General features: G+C 36.4%; 1 protein-coding gene across 1 annotated transcript; it reads left to right on the plus strand.

Moving 5' to 3' along the window:
• The first annotated feature begins 1878 nt into the window (after positions 1–1878).
• On the plus strand, positions 1879–18996 carry LOC140164741 (equilibrative nucleobase transporter 1-like). Its single transcript, XM_072188103.1, has 12 exons — positions 1879–2177; positions 2902–3025; positions 4689–4781; positions 8052–8220; positions 8992–9045; positions 11412–11480; positions 11800–11868; positions 13863–13931; positions 16529–16618; positions 17357–17549; positions 17648–17771; positions 18811–18996. The coding sequence occupies exons 1-12, from the start codon at positions 1879–1881 to the stop codon at positions 18994–18996; spliced, it is 1539 nt and encodes a 512-aa protein (XP_072044204.1).
• The last annotated feature ends 4891 nt before the right edge of the window (positions 18997–23887 follow it).

Consider the following 23887-nt stretch of genomic DNA (forward strand, 5'->3'; position numbering starts at 1 on the left):
CCAAAGTGCTATATAACCATCTCCACCGTTGCTGACCAATATGCTCTGCAAAATGACCCCAAGGTTTTATTTAAGTGGAGTAAAAGGTGACACATTGATTTCAATGCCACAAAAGGTGTTATTTTACTTATCCAATGACGTAAGCGTCTTATCACATCGCTCCCTATGAATACAAACTTGGTAATTGCAATCTGCTCAACGTTGATAATCAAAATGATCTTGGCATTATTATCACCAGTATTTTGAATTGGAAACCACATATTAATCACATGGTTTATAAGGCGAATCATATGCTAGACATGATTCGTCACACATGTTACGATGTTAATGATTCTCTCACATATTCACATTATTGCATGTATCAACATACTCCATGGTTTGATATACATGTACATTGTATAGATGAGGTGACATGTGTTTACATTTGATACGCCCTCTGTTGGCCTGTGATCAAAACTGTCAGGCAAAAAACACTATAGTTTACATGGAAGAAGTTGATTTTTATTCATTAACTTTGGTTTCAAAGCAAATAATACTAAAAATTTTATCAATCTTGTTTATAAATGCATCAAGCTATATACAATCATAATATCACACAAAACTTCAAAGGTTTTTAAAAGTTGAGTTTTAAAGAGATTTATGTGGTCTGTCATAGACACTCCTGTGTTATTTTTGCCTGGCTTGAAACAACAGAGGACGGTCTGAATGTAAACATGTGACATCATAGGTCAACTCATCTATATCAAACCATGGAGTATGCTGATACATGCAATAATGTGAATGAGATATATATTATATGTTTTGAGCGTACATGAGATATGTCCAGAGGTCTTTTGGGCATGACTACATTAAATCTCAATGACAAGGCCAGTTTCCGAAATTCTGAATTTCATAGTTTGAGATCCGCGGACTCCCCTACACTTATCCCCAATAAATGCAAAACTGTCATTTTCAAACAAAACTTTTGTAATCGTATTTACGACTCCTGTAATGGTTTCCCAGATGATCTTAGATATCTCCTGAACTTTCCTCAATTCAAATTGGGTCTAATTGACTTCCGTTTTAACATGTAACTTCCTTGGTGCAATATAGCTATTTTCGATGAATTCTATATAATGTGTTTTATCATATAATATTTTAATCATGTATATTAATATTCTCCTAAATATATTTGTATTTTATACTCTGGTCAATGTATTGTGTAATGTTTATATTTTTGTTCTTTTAGTTTGATGTGTGTATTATAAGGGACCCCAGTTTGTGTACCTTATGCCTGTTCGGGTCACCCTTTTTGAATCAGACGTCGTAATTTGTGCAATAAAGGTAATAAAATAAGTCAAATTCGTAAAACCGCGCGCCACTCACGCAAAACGTAAATCGCAATTGGCAAAAACCGAATAATTTTCGCCTGTTACGAACTGATCATATAATATGACATCTTGAAAATAAATTATTGTCTTAAACTATACTCTGATTAGCTGGTAATAGGCGAGAATTATTCTTTTTTTTTACAGCGTGCCTCAATAAAGTAAGTAAGCCCCAACTTACGCTCAAAAGCGCGAATCAGTCACGCAATACGCAAAGCGCAATTCGCGTAGGTGTTGAGCCCACCTGTGTGTACACAATTCTATATCAATCCACGATGTTATGAGTCCCGCCTATTACGAGCTGATTAGAGTCTAATTGTGTATGTCACGATGATTCTGTTCACCCATAACTCCTTTGTGTGTGTGTTGGGATGTGGGCATTGAAGTAGGTTGTGCGGGGTTGTGGGTGTTTGTGAGGCTATAATATGTGACCGTATCCGAATATTCATTATTCATTACCTACAGCCTACAGCAAGATCGTTCCCTGGGATGGTGTTGTCTAATCATCACTATGGATCTACCGCTTAGATTCTATATTACATTCATATTGGCACTATGTGAAATGTTCATATTTGGTGGTGTAATCGCCGGATGGGCTTCTCTTGTTTATGTTTTGAAAGAAGAAGGATATTATTCCGATTCATGTGCTTTCAACGAAACGTCCGATATTGAGTATACTATTTGTGAGACACAAGATGCAAACTTAAACCTTGTGTTTACAATCGCTTCTACCTTGTCGTTTCTATTCATGCTGCCAACTGGGATCGTATTTGATTGTTTTGGGACGAGGTTCACCCGCATACTATTACAGTAAGTATTTTATACAGTTCACTTTAATACTTTGTGGATACATCACAAGTTTTCCCTATTTATAATAAAATGGTTACTTCAAAACCCATGTGAAGTTATCGGGTGATGACGCTGTGCCTGGTACCTAGCGTGCAAGAGTTGAAAGCGTAGTCCTCCTGTCCTGTTAAGCGACGGGCTTTCGAATCTCTCCCAGACGGCATCGCGCACACCCCTTTCAAACAAGCGTTTTCTTTTCAAATAATGATCACGTCTTCAGAATTAAAGGTATTTCCCGTGGCTTTTATTGTGGGCGATCAAGGCCGAGTTCAGAGCTTCGTAAAAGCTAGGCCTGCGATGTTGGCCAATCCTAGCTCAAATGAGTTAAATGCTGTTCTTTTGTTTTACCAACTTTGTGAATAATCTACACCATGATATTAAATATTGATTGACAAGAATATATGTTCATATGTGACCGTACACCAAGAATGAGCCTTTAAGCTTATTATCCTCTTCAACAAGTGTAGATTGGTTTAAAAGGTGTTTGACTGGCGCTATCAAAATGAGATACATGTAGCACTAACTTGAGGTGCCTATGAAAACGACCTTCATGCAACTGTAACTCAGAATACAATTTAGGACATTTACGGCTCATTAGTGGTGTATTTTACATATTTTATGGACATCGAATATTTTATTTGAATGATACATTTTTATGTGCAACATTTATACCACCTTTTTAATTTAGGTTTATTCACTTCACGGGTGTTCTGTTGATGATAGTTTCAAGCCCAACAACATCATACTTATTGTTTCCTGCGTTGACGTGTATTGTAATTGGAGGTACTTCGCTTAAAGTCACTGTTTTACAGGTAAAATACAAATTTTGACTTCTTACTCGCGCTTTTACTCATTTTTCTATCAGGCTTATTTATCTCAATGATCATAATTTTTGCATACATGCAATAATAAGCATTCTGTAATGCGCCGGTACATATACATTATCAGTAACATTATACATACGAGGGGCGGTCAAAAAGTTCGTAGAACAAGGTATGTTACTTTGACGCACGGAATTGAATTTGGTCTCATTTGAACGCTTGTTCCTTCAAAACAATATTGCAGAAATATTCGATATTTGCATCACTGTATATGGTTAGGACACCCTGCAGAAGAAGCCTACCTCCTTGAATTCACGGGTACTGCCAGAAGTGAACACAGGGTCATCATGTAATATGCTCATGACGGAGGTGAACACACAAATGACATTTAACAATATACTGTTGCTGTAAATGGTGATGAAGTTCTTGATACTCAGCAGCAAAATCATGTCCCGTCGAATTCGAGGGTGGAATGAGCGTCCTTGAAGATCATCAAAGGTCCAAAAGACTTGGTGACGTCACCACCAATGATATACGTGCTGGTACAGTGGCATTGATAATGAATAAAGAACCAAACAAGAAATATAACATAGCCACAAAATATAACAACTCTGATGAAAGTATTTTCAAAATAAACCTATTAACATTTGGGTATTGCAGGGTGTCTTTTAGATGGGGTCCCATAATCTGAATGCAAAAAATATATATACCAGTTGACATAATCAGGTCCATGCCTCCTATACACTTAGAGTAAGGGCCGAGACAAGTTTCATCTATATTTGGGGAAAGGTGATAAGACATTTATACATTTATCACTGGAATCATGAGTCCATTTAGTGGATGTACCTGGATCTGCTACCCCTAAGAAGATCATAACTCAGTCACTATAATAGGTCAAGGTCTTCATCTCTATCAGTCAAGTTAGCTCAATCAAAGGCGTTCGACTATGGTGCGAGAGGTTGCGGGTTCGAACCCTGACGGTGCCTAGTACGCTCCCGTGGAAAAATTGAGTTAGCTTGAAATTCCCCTGGACAAGGAACTCACTATTATTTGTCTCGTTGTAACCCGTACGAAACTCGGGGAGCTGATCCTATTGTCTAGGGTATGCGCTCTTGAAGCAGCAAAGTCCCTGAATTGTTGTTTAATGGTTTATGGAATGATGTGGGGCCATAGTGGTCAGCGACAACCTGTAAAGTGTGCTGAGGCTTGTGGATCAACGTCTAGGCGTTGTGCCTGTGCGTAGCGCACTATAAATCACTGCGCTTTTTTTCTGAGATTCAGGGAGAGTCTTGTTGATAGATCATTTGTTAAATGAAAGTACTAAATCTTCATAGTATTGCTAAATGAATATATCAACTTTTGCACGTATGGGACAAACCGTTAGCTTTGGATATAATTATTTTTCACCCGGTTTACCCAGGTGAAAAATAAAGAATACAGAAAATAATTAAATATCCAAAGCAAAGGCTAAATAGGGCGCCTCCGCCTATTGTGTTTTCTTTCACTTTCTTATATAATTTTATGATTATTTAAGGTCTTGGACGAATCTGTGGGTGCTGGTGATTATTTTGGTACCAAAATTTCAAAATGGCCAAAAAGTGAATTAAGGTTTTTTGGTTATAAACCCTCGGTATTTACTCTAATTATTTTACAGACTGGTCATTTATTCGGGAAACACAGGTCTACTGTGACGGCAATAATTTCAGGATTTTACGACGGGTCAGCTGTAGTCATGCTGATTATCAAAGTAAGGGAAATTAATTTGCAATTCATGATCCAACCATTGGTAATCCACGATTAGTAAGACAGCTCGCTTAGTTTTGTCCTAGGGCGATATGTGTACCCCAAATGATGAAAAAAATATCATTCTGTTTGCCAAATAAAATATAACTAAATACTAATCCTTTCGTTAGATCTAACTGGCAAAAAGGTTAAAAAACTTGGATATAACAACAGTGCACTGATATTGAGAGCAACCGCGTGCAAAAAACACCAAGCAAGCATTTTAGACAATCAACATGATCAAGAAACTAATACTGACGAGAAAACAGCAACCACACACTGATAGCCAGAATGGAGTCAAGTGACTCTATAAGTGGAGTAAAGTAGCACTGACTCTCCAAAGGAGTCACCTGATTATCATAGGAGAGTCAGTTGACTCTACCTGTGGGGACAATTGACTCTACATTCAGAGTCGTCGACGGAGTCAAGAAATTTATGACTCTTCAAGGGAGTCAGACTCTGCAATTGCTTGGCTCTTGACACCATGGAATGTATATTCTCCAATTCCAAGGGGATGGTGGTCAAGCCAAAATATTCTCCATCGTATCGTCTGACAATGGCCTGTGGCGTGAGTAAAGTCTCCTATTCCGGTAGGTCTATACTTTGAATTTTTATCTTGACGTACATCTATGTGCATCATTATTTTGTCTTTATCGGACTGTCGGAGTGACCCTGTAATGGAGTCAGGGTGACTCTATTAATGGAGTCTGGGTTACTCTAGGAGCAGAGTCCAGCCATTACGCGACTCTATGTCTAAAATGACTCTATTTTGGGAGTCAAATGACTCCTGTGTAGAGTCATCAATAGTGACTCTTCAGTGGAGTCAAGATATTTATGACTCTTCAAGGGAGTCAAATGACTCCCAATGTGGATTCATTTTAGACATAGAGTCGCAGTGTGGCTGGACTCTGCTTCTAGAGTCACCTAGACTCCAGTTTGGCTTTCAGTGCAGTCTCACCGGGAGTCTCACGTCATAGAAGACAAGTCTTTTATACTTTCGATAGATTTTTGAACAGAAAGCAGTAGCTTGTCGATGGAGTGAGTATTGCGAAGAGCTTCACAATTACCAACTCTAGGCTGACCAAGCAGTCATCAACAAGATCTCCAATAATGATATAGAGATATATGAAAGGCGATATCGTCATCTAACAACAGGGAACAGGTGCAAGAAGCCATTTATGGAGTAAAAAGCAGCAGGTATTGACAAGCATACATCCGAATTACGTTTCGACGGAAGAGGTGACAGCAGATTTGATGCACTGCATACGTAGAATCTACAACGACATCCTGGAGAGTGGTAATGGGTAGTGGTCCTATGGACAAAATGCAAAAATTCTTGCACCATACGTCACCCGAGTAAACTGCTTATGGGAATTGTTTTCTCGATACTGAAACCACAGATAAAACCTCTGCTAACAGAAGAACATGCAGGATTACGAATGAGCAGATATATAGTGTAGCAAATCTTCAATATGCGTACTCTATGCGAAAAATACAAGGATCATCAAAAGGAATGACATCACAACTTCATTGATTACAAAGACAGCCTTCGATAGAGTATGGCAGCCAGCAAGCATTGTGGACAACATTAAGAAAGCGCAATATCTTCCATTTACATCCAAACCGAAAGTGAAGTCCTCATTGGAAACACCCTTAGCAGCTAGCTCAGACCAACAATTAGCTTGAGGCAAGGTTGCCTCCTTTCATCAAGTCTCTTTAACCCATTCTTAGAACAGACCATATCGGATGCTCTCAAAGACTTTGAAGACACAGTGGCCGTAGGAGGAAGACGAATCTGCAACCTACGGTTCGCAGATAATAGACTTTATAGCCGGAAGCCGGCACGAATTTGTTGATTTGACAAACCAAGTTGATGCCCCATCCTCCGCTTACGAAATGGAGATCAGCGCTGAAAAGAGTAAAATCATGACAATGGGGAACAACGACATACAGAAGGATGTCTACTACATAGATGTCGAGTCTTTTTAATACCTTGCCTCAACCATCTCTTCAGATGCAACTTCTTCTACTGAGGTATTAACAAGAATTACAGTAGCTCCAAACAGAACAAGAGCAAACTCTTGAGGGCTATAATAGTAATCTCAACAGCGATATAATGGTTGTGAATCCCAGACGCTTACGGCAGACAAAAGAACGTCGAATTTTGATGCTACTGCAGGCTGCTAGGAATTTCTTACAAAGTCCACATTACCAATGAATCTATCATAAACGAGATCACCCTCCAGATCGGTAAATATGAGTCTCTACTTTAATACCTCAGCAAAAACAAACAAATAAACAAAGCAAGAAGACGAAGTGGTATGGGTATGTAATCACCCATAGCGAGCGCTAGGACCAAACTAAATTGCCGCAGTATAGCCCATAGCCGCTGTAGGTTTGCAGTTTGTTTGTTTGTTTGTTTGTTTGTTTGTTTGTTTGTTTGTTTGTTTGTTTTATTTCTTCTTTAACCTGGGATACTCAATCAGTTGAAAACACATTCAACAACTCCTCCTATACCTTTGTACAGGAGCCAACCGTTGTTAATCCGTGATGAATCCACACTTTTACTGCAGCGTACTACGCGAACGCGAGCGAGACTACGCGTTACGCGAGAACGCGTAAAATTCGTCATGCCTGGAACCTTTGTGCGTATGCAAGCTTACAAGTTGAATTCAGTATTTTTCAGGTAGCGGCTAAACTTTGCCGTTTTATTCTGTAGTTTTATTGCTGATATTAACAGAGAAATCATCGAAGTTTTTGTAAGGCTTAGTGACAATGATTAACTGACATTTCCTCGTGAAATAATCGTGAATTATACGATCTTTAGCTTCTTTTCGTTGTTGAAAGGGATTCGATCATGTTTCACCGTTGTTCATCACCGTTTAACAACTCGCGTCCGGCGCGTCTGCGTGGTTTACTTCGCTCGGGCAGCTAAAGCTGCCCTCGCGAAGTAAACCACGCAGACGACGCGGACGCATCGTTGTTAAACGGTGATGAACAACGGTGAAACATGATTGAATCCCTAAATTAATCATCTGTTCTTCCTTGAGGCAGTTACATAGCACATACTTGTAGATAATATGTGAATATCTTTCTTCTTCACGGTTCTATATAATATATTTTTATTCAAATTTCACTCTCATATCAAAGGATAATAGTAACGAAAATGAATGAAAATGCAAAAGAGAATAATTATAAGCTACTTCATGTTTTCAATATTGTCTGTACTCAACAGTTTGCGTACGACGCTGGTGGTCCAATGCGAACATCCTTCACCGTTATCGTTTGCGCCACCGTTATCATCTTGATGATGACATTCTATTTCCTTCCCGATGGTAAAATACCGTGGCCATTACCACCTCAGGACAACGATTTGTATACGAGTCAAGAAATAAGCGGCGTAGGTATGGATATCTTTTATTCCAAACATAAAATATAGTAACACAATTTTTGTCATAAATTTCATCGCAACAATAGAAATGTTATGTTGAAAATGTGACCCGATCTGGTCCATGGGGGCCAAAGGAGGCATTTTTGAAAATTGAGTTACTGTAATTATTACATTATATATACAATAAGCTATCATTTACTGAAAATACCAAAGGCCTAGCATACTTGGTTATAAAGTTATGAAGTTTTTTGATGTCTATTTTCTTATGTATTTCATTGTTTTTAACTCCATATTTTTACCTTTATCTCAAGTTTCAAATTTGCCGCCTTTGGCCCCATGGACCAGATCGTGTCACAAATTAGGATTTGATTCCGGAAACCTAAATAGTATTCTAGATAAGAAAAGAGTTCTTCTAATAACTACATTCCTTTCTGTCGAAATCGCGGTCAAAATTGAAATTGAAGACAAAATAAAATAGCATGTGTCTTATAGTGGGACCCCCTAGCGTTACATCTAGCAATTTCGCCAATTTCTACATAATTACGTTAGTGTAACTTTAGAACTATAAACAGCACAATAGCAAAACCATATATTTTCTGAATACACTTTTTTTATGAAATATGATACCTCATGTAAGAATTGACAGACATGTAGAATATATAAAATAATGTCATATTCTTATAGGCAGAACATAAAATTTATAGTCAACTAACTGGACAACCGACATACAGTATGATCAACATGTTTTGTTTAATTTGCTATTACTCGGTGCCATTTTTAATAGATTCATGTAACGAAGGTACAGACACAGATACTGATACCGTTCCAGATTCTGGTGGTAAGTGAATTCAAATTCATTATTATTTTATTTAATAAAGACCAATATCTTAAAGAGTGTTTCAGTTATTATCTTTGACTTATCAGTGGACTTCGGTTGTATATATAAATGCGCATATATAAATGCGCACGTGACCAGATGGCCAGTGCCATGTTCGTGTTACCTCACTGTCAATCACTGAAATTGCGACCACAGTTCCAGGTGGTGGCCGCATTGCATTCTTTAAATTCAGTAAATTTTCATCGTCAACCGTGTAATTGAATGGGATTATTTTGAAATTTTAAAACGCTTGAAATATCACAAACAAATAGGCCTATGTTGATAAATAATATAAATACAAGCTAAAACCGTTGGGGTTCGATAATGAACCCCACAAAATTAACCGACTATATTGGAAAATGCCATACGGCCGGGCGGTTTCACAAGTTGCCGGATCGATCATGTCATCCGCCGCCTGCACAGTTCTGACCTTAAAGCCAATCATGTCCCTTTCATACTTTCATGCCGTTGCGACAAGAGGCATGACTTATCATCCATTCACAAGTCTTGATTGTGTCTGTTTGTCTACAATGCGCGTGTGTCACGCCGCTCGGCGGCAAGCAGCATGATAGTATGAAACCAGCACTACGTCATAGATATGGCCAATTGGCACGCCCATTAAGCACGGAAATTATGAAATATAAGTTTGTAAATCAGCTATATCTAGCTTTTCCGTAGTTAATTTTTTTCCGTGATGGAAAACGTTAATAAAGAGTTTATCTTTCGGGTCAAGTTATTTTACCCTTTGCAATCAATGCCACTATTTTGCAAAAGCAATTTTCCTTGCGACCTGTCATTTTCCCCTATACTTTTGCACGGGGAGTTTATGTACATCCGGGTACCTTATATCGTTTAATACGGTATGGCGACTTGTAGATGTCACGTACGCATTTATATATACAACCGAAGTCCACTGCTTATGATCGCGCTGAACGTATTCAAGAGCAAGCTATACAATATCCAATGTAGGTTTGTAGAAAATGAATCATTGTCGGGTTCCAGTTATATCTGCGATAATCACAATGAACTATTTCATATATTTGACTTTATAATAACTCATAAATAGATTCTTATCATTTGATAGGACAATTACTATTGATTATTTTTGCCATTTATAGAAAAAGACTATTGCACTCCAAGCTACTCCACGCGATTGCAATAGTCCATTTTCCATTTCACTCACTCGCAGCTATACCTTGGCAACGCTGACAAACACCAGTGTATAGCTCGCAAGGTGACCACCTCGACTCGCTGATTATAGATAATAATAATAATGCATTTATAATGCGCCATCTATCTAGACAACCTATTCCGAGGCGCAAACATTGAACAATTTAAAATTAACACACAATTATAAAAACAGTCACATATAGAAGTCAATTGTCATAAGCAATCTTAAACAGATAAGTTTTTAAAGTCTTTTTGAAAATATCAAGTGAATCGCAAATACGCAGATTTAAAGGAAGCAAGTTCCAAAGTGCAGGTGCACAAGCATAGAAGGCCCGGTCGCCAAATGATGAAGAAGTCCGTGGAACTGAAAGAAGATGTTTATCCGATGATCTAAGGTTACGTGATGGAATATAAAAATTGATAAGTTCACTGATATAAGAAGGTGCCATGTCATGGAGCGCTTTCCAGGTGAGAAGAAGGAGTTTGAAATGAATGCGATACCGAATTGGTAACCAATGCAGACGTTGTAAGACGGGTGAAATATGGTCAAATTTCCTAGTCCTTGTGAGCATGCGTGCAGCAGCATTTTGAGCCTGTTGAAGTTTATTGAGTTGTCGTTCAGTGATTCCATATAATAAAGCATTTCCATTGTCAAGGCGTGATGTGACTAAAGCGTGGGCAAGTGTTGCAGCAGTATCATAATCGAGCACTTTGCGAATTTCATTAATGTTTCTAATCTGAAAATAAGTTGATTTGCACACATTTTTGATGTGGTCGTCCATTGAGAGAATGTTGTCAAATATAATTCCTAGATTGCGAGTATTAGTAGAAGCTTGAATGTTGGCAGAATCAATTTGAAGAGAGTTGGAGCGAAGTTTTGATTGATTATATTTGGAGGTGATAATAAGAAGTTCAGTTTTGTCATCATTTAGTTTCAATTTATGTGGGTGTCGCTTCTAAAATAAATACACTTTATATATTTTTCATTTATTTTGTTTTCCTGGTGATTTATAAATTTAAGTGGAAGAAAAAGAATTTATATACGAGTATTTTCATTCGGTGAAATATGAACTACATATTTCACCTCATGAAAATATTTTTACCTTTGAACTCATAAACATTCATACCCTTTAATGTGAATTGTTGGTTCTATACAGATAATTGCCCAGTTTATTCGAATGCTGATCAAGTGGATAGTGATAATGATGCCATTGGCATCGCATATGGTGAGTGAATGCATGAACTATCAAATGCAAGATTCTGAGAATTTATTTAGTTATCTATCTACATAAACACTTTATTTGCATGTTTAACAAAGAAAATACAAATAAGCTGACGACATACATCCCCAATCATGTATTGTCAGACCTATGTCAAAACACTAAAATGGCCGTTTATACAGGGATGAAGTTCAAAGTTGGTTAAACTGGTATAAAAACTCTGATGTACAGCTCTGTGGGATGATTGTGGTAAATAGAAATGTTGTTTTTGTTAAGACAATATAATGATATAACTTACGAATTTTTGATTGTTTGGTACATGTAGATAATTGTCCAGACTATAATAACCCAACAAAGGGTGACATATATGGTGATAACGTCGGGGATATCTGCGGTGAGATCCATTAAGTACAATTAAATATTAACATACAAAATAGTATAAGTACAAACATTAAAATACATATATAAGTGTAACATGGTAATTAGGGTGATTCACAAAAAATGAAATTGGTATTTTTCAACGGGACACCCCCTCATTTTGTTCATTTTGGTAATAAAATTATACCTGCAAAATATGAAAAAAATTCAAAAAAAGTTTAGGGGGTGCTACCGGTCAATGAACTTTTGTACACAAAGTCAATGGGATTTTTGTCAAAAATTTCAAACGCTTATTTCAGGGCCTAAAAAGTCTACCAGGCTTGCAAAACTGAAGTAAATGTTCAATGATATACCTAACTTTGTGAAAACATGGGTTTTTACCAAATTAAAGTTCATAGTTGACTGTAATAGTAAAAAATGTTTCAAAAGTGACAGAGGGAGTGTAGCTCAAGAAAAGAATACCCTGGGATATCCCCTGGAATCCCACCAGGCACCCCAAATTTATACCTTATTGAACTGAACTGTTGACAAAAAAAAAAAGATTAAAATTCTTCACATATTAGTTTACCCCAATGGTGATACCAGCTTTTGAAATCTTATGTAATAGTAACTATCAAAATGCATACATCTGTATCAGGGGTGGTCATTATGGCCATACCTGATGAAGATTTGTATTGTTTGAATTGAATGACCACAGGAAGGATTAGATTCACCATGGTTGAAAAGAAATGTATATAAATTGGGGTCACAACATTGGATAGTGGCCAGTTCAAAACTACACCTTGTGCAAGGTACTTGTGACAAGAGCTAGAGTGGCTAAGACACATTTACTTCTGGATTACACATTAAACATTACACTACACTTACATAAAATTACAAACCTACACACATTCAACACTTGAATAACATAATTTACAGTTACAAACCTACATACATTTCAATCATTAAAAAAAAAAAAGAACTAGAGCCCCATAAACACAACTTTATATTAGCCAAGTACCATAATAGTTTGGCTGTTCCAGCAACTGCCTTGCCCCAAATGTAACAGTTTTCACAAAATGCAATTTTCTGGAAAGCGGGTTAACATTTTACAATTTTCTTTAGCATTTATTTTAAGGACATTACTCACACTATGATCAAATATTTTTGGCACAATCAGGGAAAATTAACATGGCTTTTTTGTGTTGTAAAGAAAATGGCTCATAAATCCCATTGACTTTGTGTACAAAAGTTCATTGACCGGTAGCACCCCTAAACTTTTTTTTGAATTTTTTCATATTTTGCAGGTATGATTTTATTATCAAAATGAACAAAATGAGGGGGTGTCCCGTTGAAAAATACCAATTTCATTTTTTGTGAAACACCCTAATGGTAATGGTCAATGGGATACATATACAGTACATAAGTAAAAATCAGTTACGTTTGGTCAACGATTTGTTATATAAAGAAGTCTTTAACAAGTTCTTAAAAATCTGGAAAGAATCACGATTTCTTCTATTCACAGAATGCACTAGAACGCTTCACATTATAACAGATTCTTAAATTATATCAAACGATCATAATTTATTTACTCAGTTAACAAATCCCAGAAAAGTAAGAAAATATAATAATTCTGCAGTCTCAATTTAAATAGAATTAGATATACGGTATTCATAGGACCCCATTGGCTTGAAAAACGGGTAACAAAATGTTACTGGTAAAAATGGGCACAAATAAGATTTTTGGCTAAAAATTGCACAATTTTGAAATGAGCTACCCACTTAAACGGTACGTTAGTATAAAACCCATTGCAAGAAGATGATGTCGGCAATTCTTGCGGTAAGATATATTTCTTATGATAGATTTCAAAACTGACTGTAGTAAAATACAACATCGGAACGCTGAATTTGTTGAGACAGAATGAATTGACTATGATTAAAAAATAACTTTTGGATTAGAACCCGCTGAGCCATGAATGAAAAATTTTCTTCATTATACTATTATGTGTGTATTCTTATGCATTTGATTCAGATAATTATCCAGAAATACCAAACCCAGACCAAAGCGATGTTGATGGTGATACTGTGGGCGATGATTGCGGTAAGCTAATACCAATAATAATTTATTCATCTATCTATCTATCAATCAGAAATTTTGTTTTTATTAAAACAACATATAATACAACGCATGACGTTTTCCTTTGTTTGGTCCAGACGCTAATAACCCAACCCAGGATTTGAATTCAAATAGATTTGAAAGTTAAGGGCTGGGGTATGAACGTTTGGACAGTATTTATTTTGGGACATTAGAGCACATCAGACATATCGAATTGCATTCTGAATACGAAGAATGTCATTCTGATATCAAATAATTTTGATTTTTGAAATTCGCAATTTAATACACATTTTATGGCAAATCATTAAAAATGATATTTTTGATATTTAACAGTACTTGAAGTAAACTTTATAAATCTGATGATTTATACTTAAAGTGTATGTAGGTGGGATGAAAAGCCGACGATCAATTGAAAATTTTGACCTTTCGTATTGAAGATATGAATTTTTTTTCCCAAAACACCAACAAAAAAAATCCATATCTTCAACATGAAAGGTCAAAATTTTCAATTGACAAATCGGCTTTTCCTCCCTGCTACATACACTTTAAGAATATATCATTAGATTTATATAATTTACTTCGAGGACTGCTATATATCAAAAATTTGAAAAATATCAAATTTATATAATTTGTCATAAAATTTGTATTATATTGTGATTTTACAAAAATGAAAATTATTTGATATCAGAAAGACATGCTTCGTATTCAGAATGCAATTCGATAGGTCTGAGGTGCTCTCATGTCCCACACAAAATACTGTCGAAACGCAATAAACGCTCATTTTGGATCCCTTAAGCTATAAACTACAAACAAAACTTTCACCCTGTAAGTCAAAATGCACTTTTCATGGAGGTACTTTCTATTGTACAGATGGGATATAAAGGGAAATATTTTAACATGTTTATTCATAATTATTGCGATTATGGTTTTAGAGTTTACATCCAACAAAAGTTACATTACTTCAGCGGATTCTAATACTGCTATATATCAAAGACTTTTTACACATTTTTACCCAAATCTATTAAAAAGAGTGTTGAAATGATAAATATATATTACATTGTTGTGCAGATAATTGTCCAGACGAAAATAACCCTACACAGGATGACAGTGATGGCGATAAGGTCGGGGATATCTGCGGTAAGATCCATATTATCAAATCCAAATCATTTATGTTTAAAAACAAACCACCAATTTATTATAACAAATCATACACTATAACGCTACACATTATAAGAGCTTCTTATGTAATTAATATTAAATTATTCTAATTTTATTTACTCGGTTAAATCTCAGAAAAGAATAGTAATTCTGCCGTCTTCATTTAAGGGGGTACTACACCCCTGCCCAATTTCGTGCCTATTTTTGCATTTTTCTCCAAAATTATAGCGCATTTGTGACAAGTAAGATATCTATATTATAGGGGCAAGGACTACAACTACTGCACTGGAAATTTTATTTCGGCACATACAACAGTTGTGGAGTTACAGTCAAAAATGAGGGAAAACCAATTTTTGATCAATAAATCAATAACTACTTGCCTTGAGTTGCTAAATTTTCAGTGAAGTAGTTGTAGTCCTTGCCCCTATAATATACATATCTTACTTGTCACTAATGCGCTATAATTTTTGAGAAAAATGCACAAATAGGCACACATTTAGCCAGGGGTGTAGTACCCCCTTAAACAGATTTAGATATGCGGTATTCATAGACGTGCCAAGAATGTGAAGACCCCATTGGCTTGAAAACGGGTAATGAATGTAATGGTATACATATTGGCACGAATTTGATTTTTGGCTAAAAATGGGACAATTTTGAAAAGAGCTACCCATTTGAAACATTATCAAACCCATTGCGAGAAGATGGTGATAATGATGATGTTGGCAATTATTGCGAAAAAACCTTCTTCTTTCAGACAATAGATTTGCTGAAAGGTGTCAAGAGGAAGATTTTCCTACAATCAAGTCGTGTTTACTCTCCCCGTCTTTCATGATGCTAATGTTCTGGTTCGGTATGCTTGAACTAAAACTCGGTACCTATTTAGGAATATTTAACCCTTTACTCGTGGAATTGACACGTGGAAATCAACAACTAGGTAAGAAAAATGGCAACGAAAATAAAAAGTTTGGCATACAATTATTGTGGTGAGAGTGCATGGCGCAGTGGTTAGGACACTTGCCTCTGGTGAATGAGGTTGTGCATTCATCCCTGATGGTGGTATTCTGCTGGGATATTGGCCTAGGAAAAATTTCTAATACAATTTGTAATATCTATAGATTATTCAGACTCCGCACTTCAAATGCTACTTTTAGAATTGGGTAAATGAACCATGTACGTTAAAATGACGGTCCCATGTGCAGAGAGCCATATCTGTACATACATCTCGCGGTCGGTTTCGAACTCTGACTCTGATGGAATGCTTCCGTGCTGATTAATGGCGACCTTCTATAAATAAACTTGGACTTCATTAAACAATTTCAAATGACATACGTACTTACGTTAACTTGATAATGGTCTGCCATGACTGATTATTAATCTTATCCCCATAATATTTTTTTACCTTTACTATCTCAACTTACTAACAGTGGACCACTACACAAATGTGTTTGGTTTCATTCAGTTTGGTTCAATGGTTTTTGCACCACTTGGCGGTTTGATTCTAGATAGAAATAAAGGTAACAACATATTACATGTATTCTTTCTTTCTTTCTTTCTTTTTTTCTTTTCTTTTCTTTTCTTTTCTTTTCTTTTCTTTTCTTTTCTTTTCTTTTCTTTTCTTTTTTCTTTTCTTTTCTTTTCTTTTCTTTTCTTTTCTTTTCTTTTCTTTTCTTTTTTTCTTTTCTTCCTTCCTTCCTTCCTTTCTTTCTTTCTTTCTTTCTTTCTTTCTTTATTTATTTATTTATTTATTTATTTATTTATTTATTTATTTATTTATTTATTTATTTATTTATTTATTTTTTTATTTATTTATTTATTTATTTAACAATATAACTTTAGAATTAAAGGAGTATTTCGTGATCCTAGCATCCTCTTTTTATGATATTATTCAGTAGATATCCACGAAAACAGTTGATTCCTACCTATTTTGCGTTTGCGAGTTATGCATGATATATGTGTATTACACAGCTCCATAGGCCACTGTGTTGTAATTTCGTTCTGGTATACCAGGACGTAATTCAAATATGGCGATGATATTTTTGATAAGCGAACTTATCTGCAAGATATTGAGCCATGAGCCTGCCTACTGTCCAGTTCCGATATCACATGCCTATCCAGAACTGTCAACGCGGACACCAAACTCAGTCATTCATTTGACAAAAGTTGTGTCTTCAACAATCAAACTAAGTTGGGCACTTTCGGCTGATTATAGATTACTTTGGCTCCACCTGACGTTCATTTCCTTTTTCTTACAGGCAAACCTAATCGTCAACCATACGATGACCTGGAAGATAGCGCTCTAGCTTTTGCAACAACTTCTGGATTATTTGTACTCTTTGCGATTTTCACCACTATTCCAATACATCATATACAATATGCAACATTTATACTTTATGGAGTTTCCAAAGCCTTCTTGTACGGAATATCGTTTGCAACTTTGGTAGTAATGTAAGTTTCACATATTGTTTTGTTCGTTTGTTTCCTTGCTTTAACATTGATTAAAAAATATTTTGATTCTGGTATTTTTCACAATTCCTTTTCCACAGGTTCCCGGTTCGATATTATGGAACATTGGCGGGTGTTATTGGTATAGTTGGAGCTACTGTCAATTTCTTACAATATCCTTTGTATCGCATGACGCAGAAGTACTTCAATAATGACTTTCTCATGGTATGTTCTTTAGTATTACCACCACCATGACCACGTATATAGGTTTGCAACAAGTGAACAATTTGAGTATATTTTGCCGTTGACACTGCAAAACCATGCAGTATTAGGTAAAATATAAGTTTAAATTATCATGCAAAATGTAACATTCTGTCGAAATTAGTTTGCCCAACCTATATATCATTTACAATTCATTTGGTTAAATCTTTGGTTGTGTATATTGTTCAACAATATTTACTATGTTGGTATTTGACTTCAGATGGCCTAAATATCCAAAACAGGGAGTGTAGAAATTAAAATTCAGGCTCCCTGTGTGGAAGATTAATGTCATGTCTTCCATAGGGTGTGTATGGATTTCAACTGGATGGGCCAATTGATCTTTTTGTATTACATTTAGCTAAAAATTAGAGTGATAATTATTACCAATTCTTGCAAATAAATTAACCGATTTCATCATTTCTATTGTTTTTCAAAAGCGATAAATACTTTTGAAGTCATTAATTGAATTTTAAAGTGAAATTTTGTCTCACTTAATGTCGCTAATTTTATTCAATTCACCTGAATAGTAAATAGAGTCTGCATAATAAATGTCTGGTCATTTCAAAGGGATTCAATGTTAGATTTGGGAAGCAAACTTTTCAATAAACAACGGAACTGATGGATACCATTCATTTCGATGCATTCTGTATGTCATGTATGTGTATGTATGCATAATAATAACAAATCGGTTCGGAAAACAACTCATAATTTTCTTTGATATTTTCTTTCCTTTCTTCTAGATGAATATTATCGTATTGGTAGCTTGCGCCACGACTATTGTCTTGCCTGTATATGTCACCTACCATGCCAGAAGATTGAACAAAGAAAAGAGCAAATAAATTTATATCGATAAAGTGTATTTTAAAAGAATAATCTTATTATCAGATGATAATCGTCATACCAGACTAATAAACATATAACAGGACCCCACACAGTTCGGCGGCCTCTCATTGACCGTCGTCAATGTGTCAGTTATAATAAAACATTGTCCGATTATGCTCAGTTGCAGGCAGGTGTTCCTCGGGGCACTAAAATTGGTCCCATCACCTTCCAGGCGGTCATCATTGATGCGGATCAGGGCTGTTGCTCTTGGAAATATGTTGATGATCTTACCTTTGCGGAAAACCGCAACTGTAATGAGGGCAGCCGTCTTCAGGCTGATCTTGATGAGTTCCTGGATTTAACTTAAATTAAATCCCTGATAAATGCCAAGCTATCTATATCTGTTACGTGAGAAATCCACCTCCACACACTGACCTTAAAATTGGTAACACTTCTCTTAAGTATGTTCATCATGCCAAAATTCTTGGTATTTATATCCAGGTGGATCTCAAATGGGATAAACGATTGTTTATTCTTAGTAAGTTAAAACGTTTTGGTTTCAACATCACATTGATCACCATTTATTCTTGTTCGCCCTTTCCTGGAATATGCCGATGTGATCTGGCATTCTCAATTTCTTCTCATACTGTTAAACAATCTTTAATGATTGAACGTATCCGGAAGAGGGCCTACAAGATTATATTAGGTTATAACAAGTTCATTTCTTACAAACGTGCTCTCAGTACTTGCAACTTGGAACCCCTTTCCAGTAGGAGGGAAAGTTATTGCCTTACATTTGCTCAGTCGCTTCCTTCTTGTGAACGCACTAGAAGGAAGGAAGGAGGAAGAAAGAAGAGGTCCATGGTAGGAGTCTCAGGAATGATGATGAATTTTCCAGGCTGACAATGCGCACTAAAAGATTCGCCAACAGCCCGGTGCCCTACTATATCCATCTTCTCAATAAGTAGGTTGTCTCGTCACTGGTTTCCATCTCTTCTTCTTTCTCCTCAGACTCCATCTGAGGAGTCTAAGTTGTAGATTTGGTCTTGGTCTATTTTTGTATAATGTTGTATTTATGTATATTTATATTTATTTATGTATTTTTGTAATACGGTATTTGTCAATAAAACCTAAAAACCTCTTATTAAATCAAGTGTCATCACTAAAATCATTGCCCAAGTGGCCCTGAAAAGAACCGTTCTATTACTGGTTACTAAAAAATATCGGTCGCTAAAAGTGAGTCGTTCCATTAAAGTTGACATGACTTGAAAAAAGAAGAAAAAGAAAAAAACCAAAGAACTCTTTCACCATGTTCACTGGGAAGAATCATATGGAAAGATTTCTATACAAAAACGATTCTCTTATAAACCATCGTGCGCACAATTCCCACCTCGATACACCTGAGCACACATTTTCGCCCAAGAGCTCTCAAGCAAGCAGTGAATTGTCTCCGTACAGTCTTTGATTACACTACACGGTTGAGTGCATAGCAATGTAAGAGCTGCGGAGCTTCTAGCTGAAAAATGGGCCTCTTTGATTGGTTTTTGTCGAAACCTCAAGTGTTCCCTTCATCCAATCTGATTTTTTTTTATATCAAACGATAGCTAGCACTTCCCCCTAAAACACTTTTCGTCGCTAGGTCATCAGATAACGCAATACAATGTTATAACAAGGCGAATGTGGTAAATCTGTTGAAAACTACCCATCCAAGCACAATTTTTGACCAAAATGTAGGTTTTAACAGTCAAAACCTGAAGTGTTCCTTACAATATTTTTCAAATTTTATGTCATTAAATGAAAGAGCACACTTACGTATATTGACCATATAGTAGCTTCATTAGAATGTGCAATGGCCAATTCTCTTAAAAAATTAACTGTTTTCGCCTGTTTTGTAATACGGTTGTAAATTCAATGAACTATGACTTTGCTAAAGAGCGCTTACAAAGTGATATGTTTGCCTCCCCTTGACCCCCACCCCTTTACCCACTCTTTGAAAAAAGTCCTGGGTACGCCACTGGGTATGTCTACAAATATAATCCATCAACACAGGTGGTGGAGGCTCATACCCTATCAATGCGCTAAGCAGTGATGTAAGCAAAGGGGGGCACGCCCTCACACTTTTGTCGGGGAACTGCATCAAATCGAAAAGTTAGGGGTTAGCAAAATTATGAACAGTCGCGGGAATCGAAACGTAGACTCGTGTTCCCCTCCTCCCACCTGCAGACGCTGAAGGTCCGTTCATACTACGTTGCGAAACTTCCCTAGGGCACAGTGTATTTTACCCATACGAAAAATCATTCCGTACGGACCGTACCGTGCATGCACAGATCACAGACAGTGACGCAATCAACCAATCAGCAGTTGGAAAATCGTTAACCCAATGACGTCATCGCTGCATTTTCATTGATGAAATTCAGAATCGTTCAAAACACGAGTTTTAATTGCAAATATTTATTTTTGTAATTACGAATGTCACTGTCTATCTCAAATTAACATCGTGTATTATCGTAGCGTTGAATGCGCTGAAGCTTGTGAGGCGGATTCGTTGCAAATTGGCGGATCTTTTGTTTTTTGTGATAAAAATCCATCTTTCGCATGGCCGCTGTGTGTGTGTGTGTGGGAACGGGGTTCAGCTATGCACGCGCTGCATGCATAAACACTAGTACTGCTGACTGCGTGTACCAATCGTAGCAGGGTGTAAAATATACAACAAAGTCAATGTTTAATCTCAAATACGTTATTGGGTAAATATAAGCATTTGAATAATTTAACAATAATTTGAATCTGAAAAATAAATGAACATAAAAGTTAATGAGTGATTTTACAACATATTTGACTGTTGGATAAATATGGGTGCTGCAGCTTTGGAGCTAAGGCAATATGGCGCATTACTTTGAAGTTGGTAATGGGTAAATTACACTGTGTAGGGCTATGTATGAACATTAATGCAGAAATACGTGAAAATAACGCAAAATACACACAAAGTCGTCCAACCTACCGTAACAAAAATTCAAAGTACCACACTTTTGGGAACATATTGTCAAGTGACCTACTTTCAGTCAATTCAAGAAAAACGGATTTAAACATGGTTATTTGCACAAATAGTCATTTTTCTTACTATACTGGGTATTAATCTTTTGACCATACTAGGTTAACCTCCAACCAAATATGATTGATATCTACTGACCCTCATGTGACAACCTTTGTGTGCAGCCTGCCTGACCGGTAGAAAATATTATACTTAAATCTGGACAACTTTCTATTACTCGCCTGCAGTAACAGAGATAGGAATTTCTAATAGTGAGTTGTAATAAGTTATTGTATTTCCTTTTATTGTTGGGCCCGACGCCTGTGTATGTATAATACTGTAATAAAATCCTCTTTTGCAGTATGAAATTGATTTGGTTTTTTCAATTTCGGCCAGGTTGATCGAGCCGGTCAGCCCGAACACAATTTTACTGAGACCACAGTGTCGTCTGATATTGTGGCTCAACTGGACTCGGATACTTTTTTATAGTCTGTTCGAGTATTTAAAAATAGACTAGACTCGAAATTGGACCTTGATGACTCATCTTCAGGTGTGCTTGGTCATCTTGATCTTGATCTGTGGATATATCGTTGACACCGTTATAAGCTTCGTGATTTTGCATTTGGTTTGAGACAGAATAGCTACATGAACACAAAATTACTCTACAATACTATGATCAGCTCGCAATAATGTACGCCCTCGTAAATTCGTAAAATCGCGCGTCACTCACATAATACGCAAAGCGCAAACCGCGTAGGTGATGCGTGTGTATGCCACTCGCCTGTTACGAACTGATCGTATTTTCTGGCATCTTGAAAATATTATTTTACACTAATTCTGTATGTCACCTTGATTCACCATATCGTTTGTGTATGTGTGTTGGGATGTAGGTGTTGAGATGGGGTGTGCGGGTTGTCATGGTTGTAGGTGCTGTAGAAAGCTTGCGATATCATACGCCCGTGCATCTATTCAAAACCACTCTCATGTGACGGGAATTTGAATAGATGCACGGGCGTGGTTTGGAAATCGCAAGCTCTCTATCATGTCCATTGCCTATATGTGACCGCTCCCGAATATTCATTATATATTTACCTACAGCCTACGGCAAGATCGTTCCCTGGATGGTGTTGTCTAATCACTATGGCTCTACCGCTTAGATACTACATAACATTCATATTGGCAGTATGTGAAATGTTATTTTTTGGTGGTATATTCTTCGGATGGACTTCTCTAGTTTGTTTTGAAACAAGAAGAGTATTTTTTCGATTCATGTGTTTTCAACAAAACGTCCGATATTGAGTATACTAATTGTGAGAGACAAGATGCAAATTTAAACCTTGTGTTTACAATCGGTTCTACCTTGTCGTTTCTATTTATGCTGCCAACTGGTATAGTATTTGATTGTTTTGGGACAAGATTCACCCGCATCATATCACAGTAAGTATCTTGTAATATTTAAATAAAGTCTGCACAAAAAGTATCACAGCTGTTATAAACATGGCTTCAGAACTAAAGTGTGTTCGGTTTATATAAGGCGGAAAAAACACCGTTATTGATATACACCAGGCACAAAAAGAAACTCGTCAGTTATAGCCATCCTTTCTGTTCAACAACCTGATAATTTTAGATTATTCTGAAATATACATTTTGTTATTTAGACATCAACCCCCAAAATCAAATGTTGCCACTTTAACGATTCGATTGTGCCTGTTACATTGTGTGCTTTATTGATTGGCCCCTAGACAAGTGTGCGTTCCCCTTTGAATATCGTTGCAACATTTGATTTTAGGGTTTGAGGGTTCAGAGGCGCATATCTTGGTAAATTCTTGTACGATCTTCACGAACAGGATGTCAAATGAGAAAGCAAAGTCCATTTAACGAAACGTATATTTCAGAATAATCCAAAATTATAGGTTGTTGAACAGCAAGGATGACTATAACTGACGAGTTTCTTTTTGTGCCTGGTGTAGAAAGGCATGCACGCAGTGAATGTGAATTTACACGAGCGTGAGTAGGGGACTTTATTGACGCGTGCAGTAACAAAAGCCGAATAATTTCCGCCTTATATAAACCGAACAAACTTTAGTAATTGTTTTCACACTATTTCAACACAGAAAGAGGGATGCTTTATTTACTCGCATTTTGATACCCCCATTTGTCCAATGTCGTTCAATATTAACAACACAGTGGTGCTTTTAAAGAAAAATACCCGAATTTAGAAGTTGCAATT

This window comes from Amphiura filiformis, chromosome 1, assembly GCF_039555335.1.
Source record: "Amphiura filiformis chromosome 1, Afil_fr2py, whole genome shotgun sequence".
Taxonomy (NCBI): Eukaryota; Metazoa; Echinodermata; class Ophiuroidea; order Amphilepidida; family Amphiuridae; genus Amphiura; species Amphiura filiformis.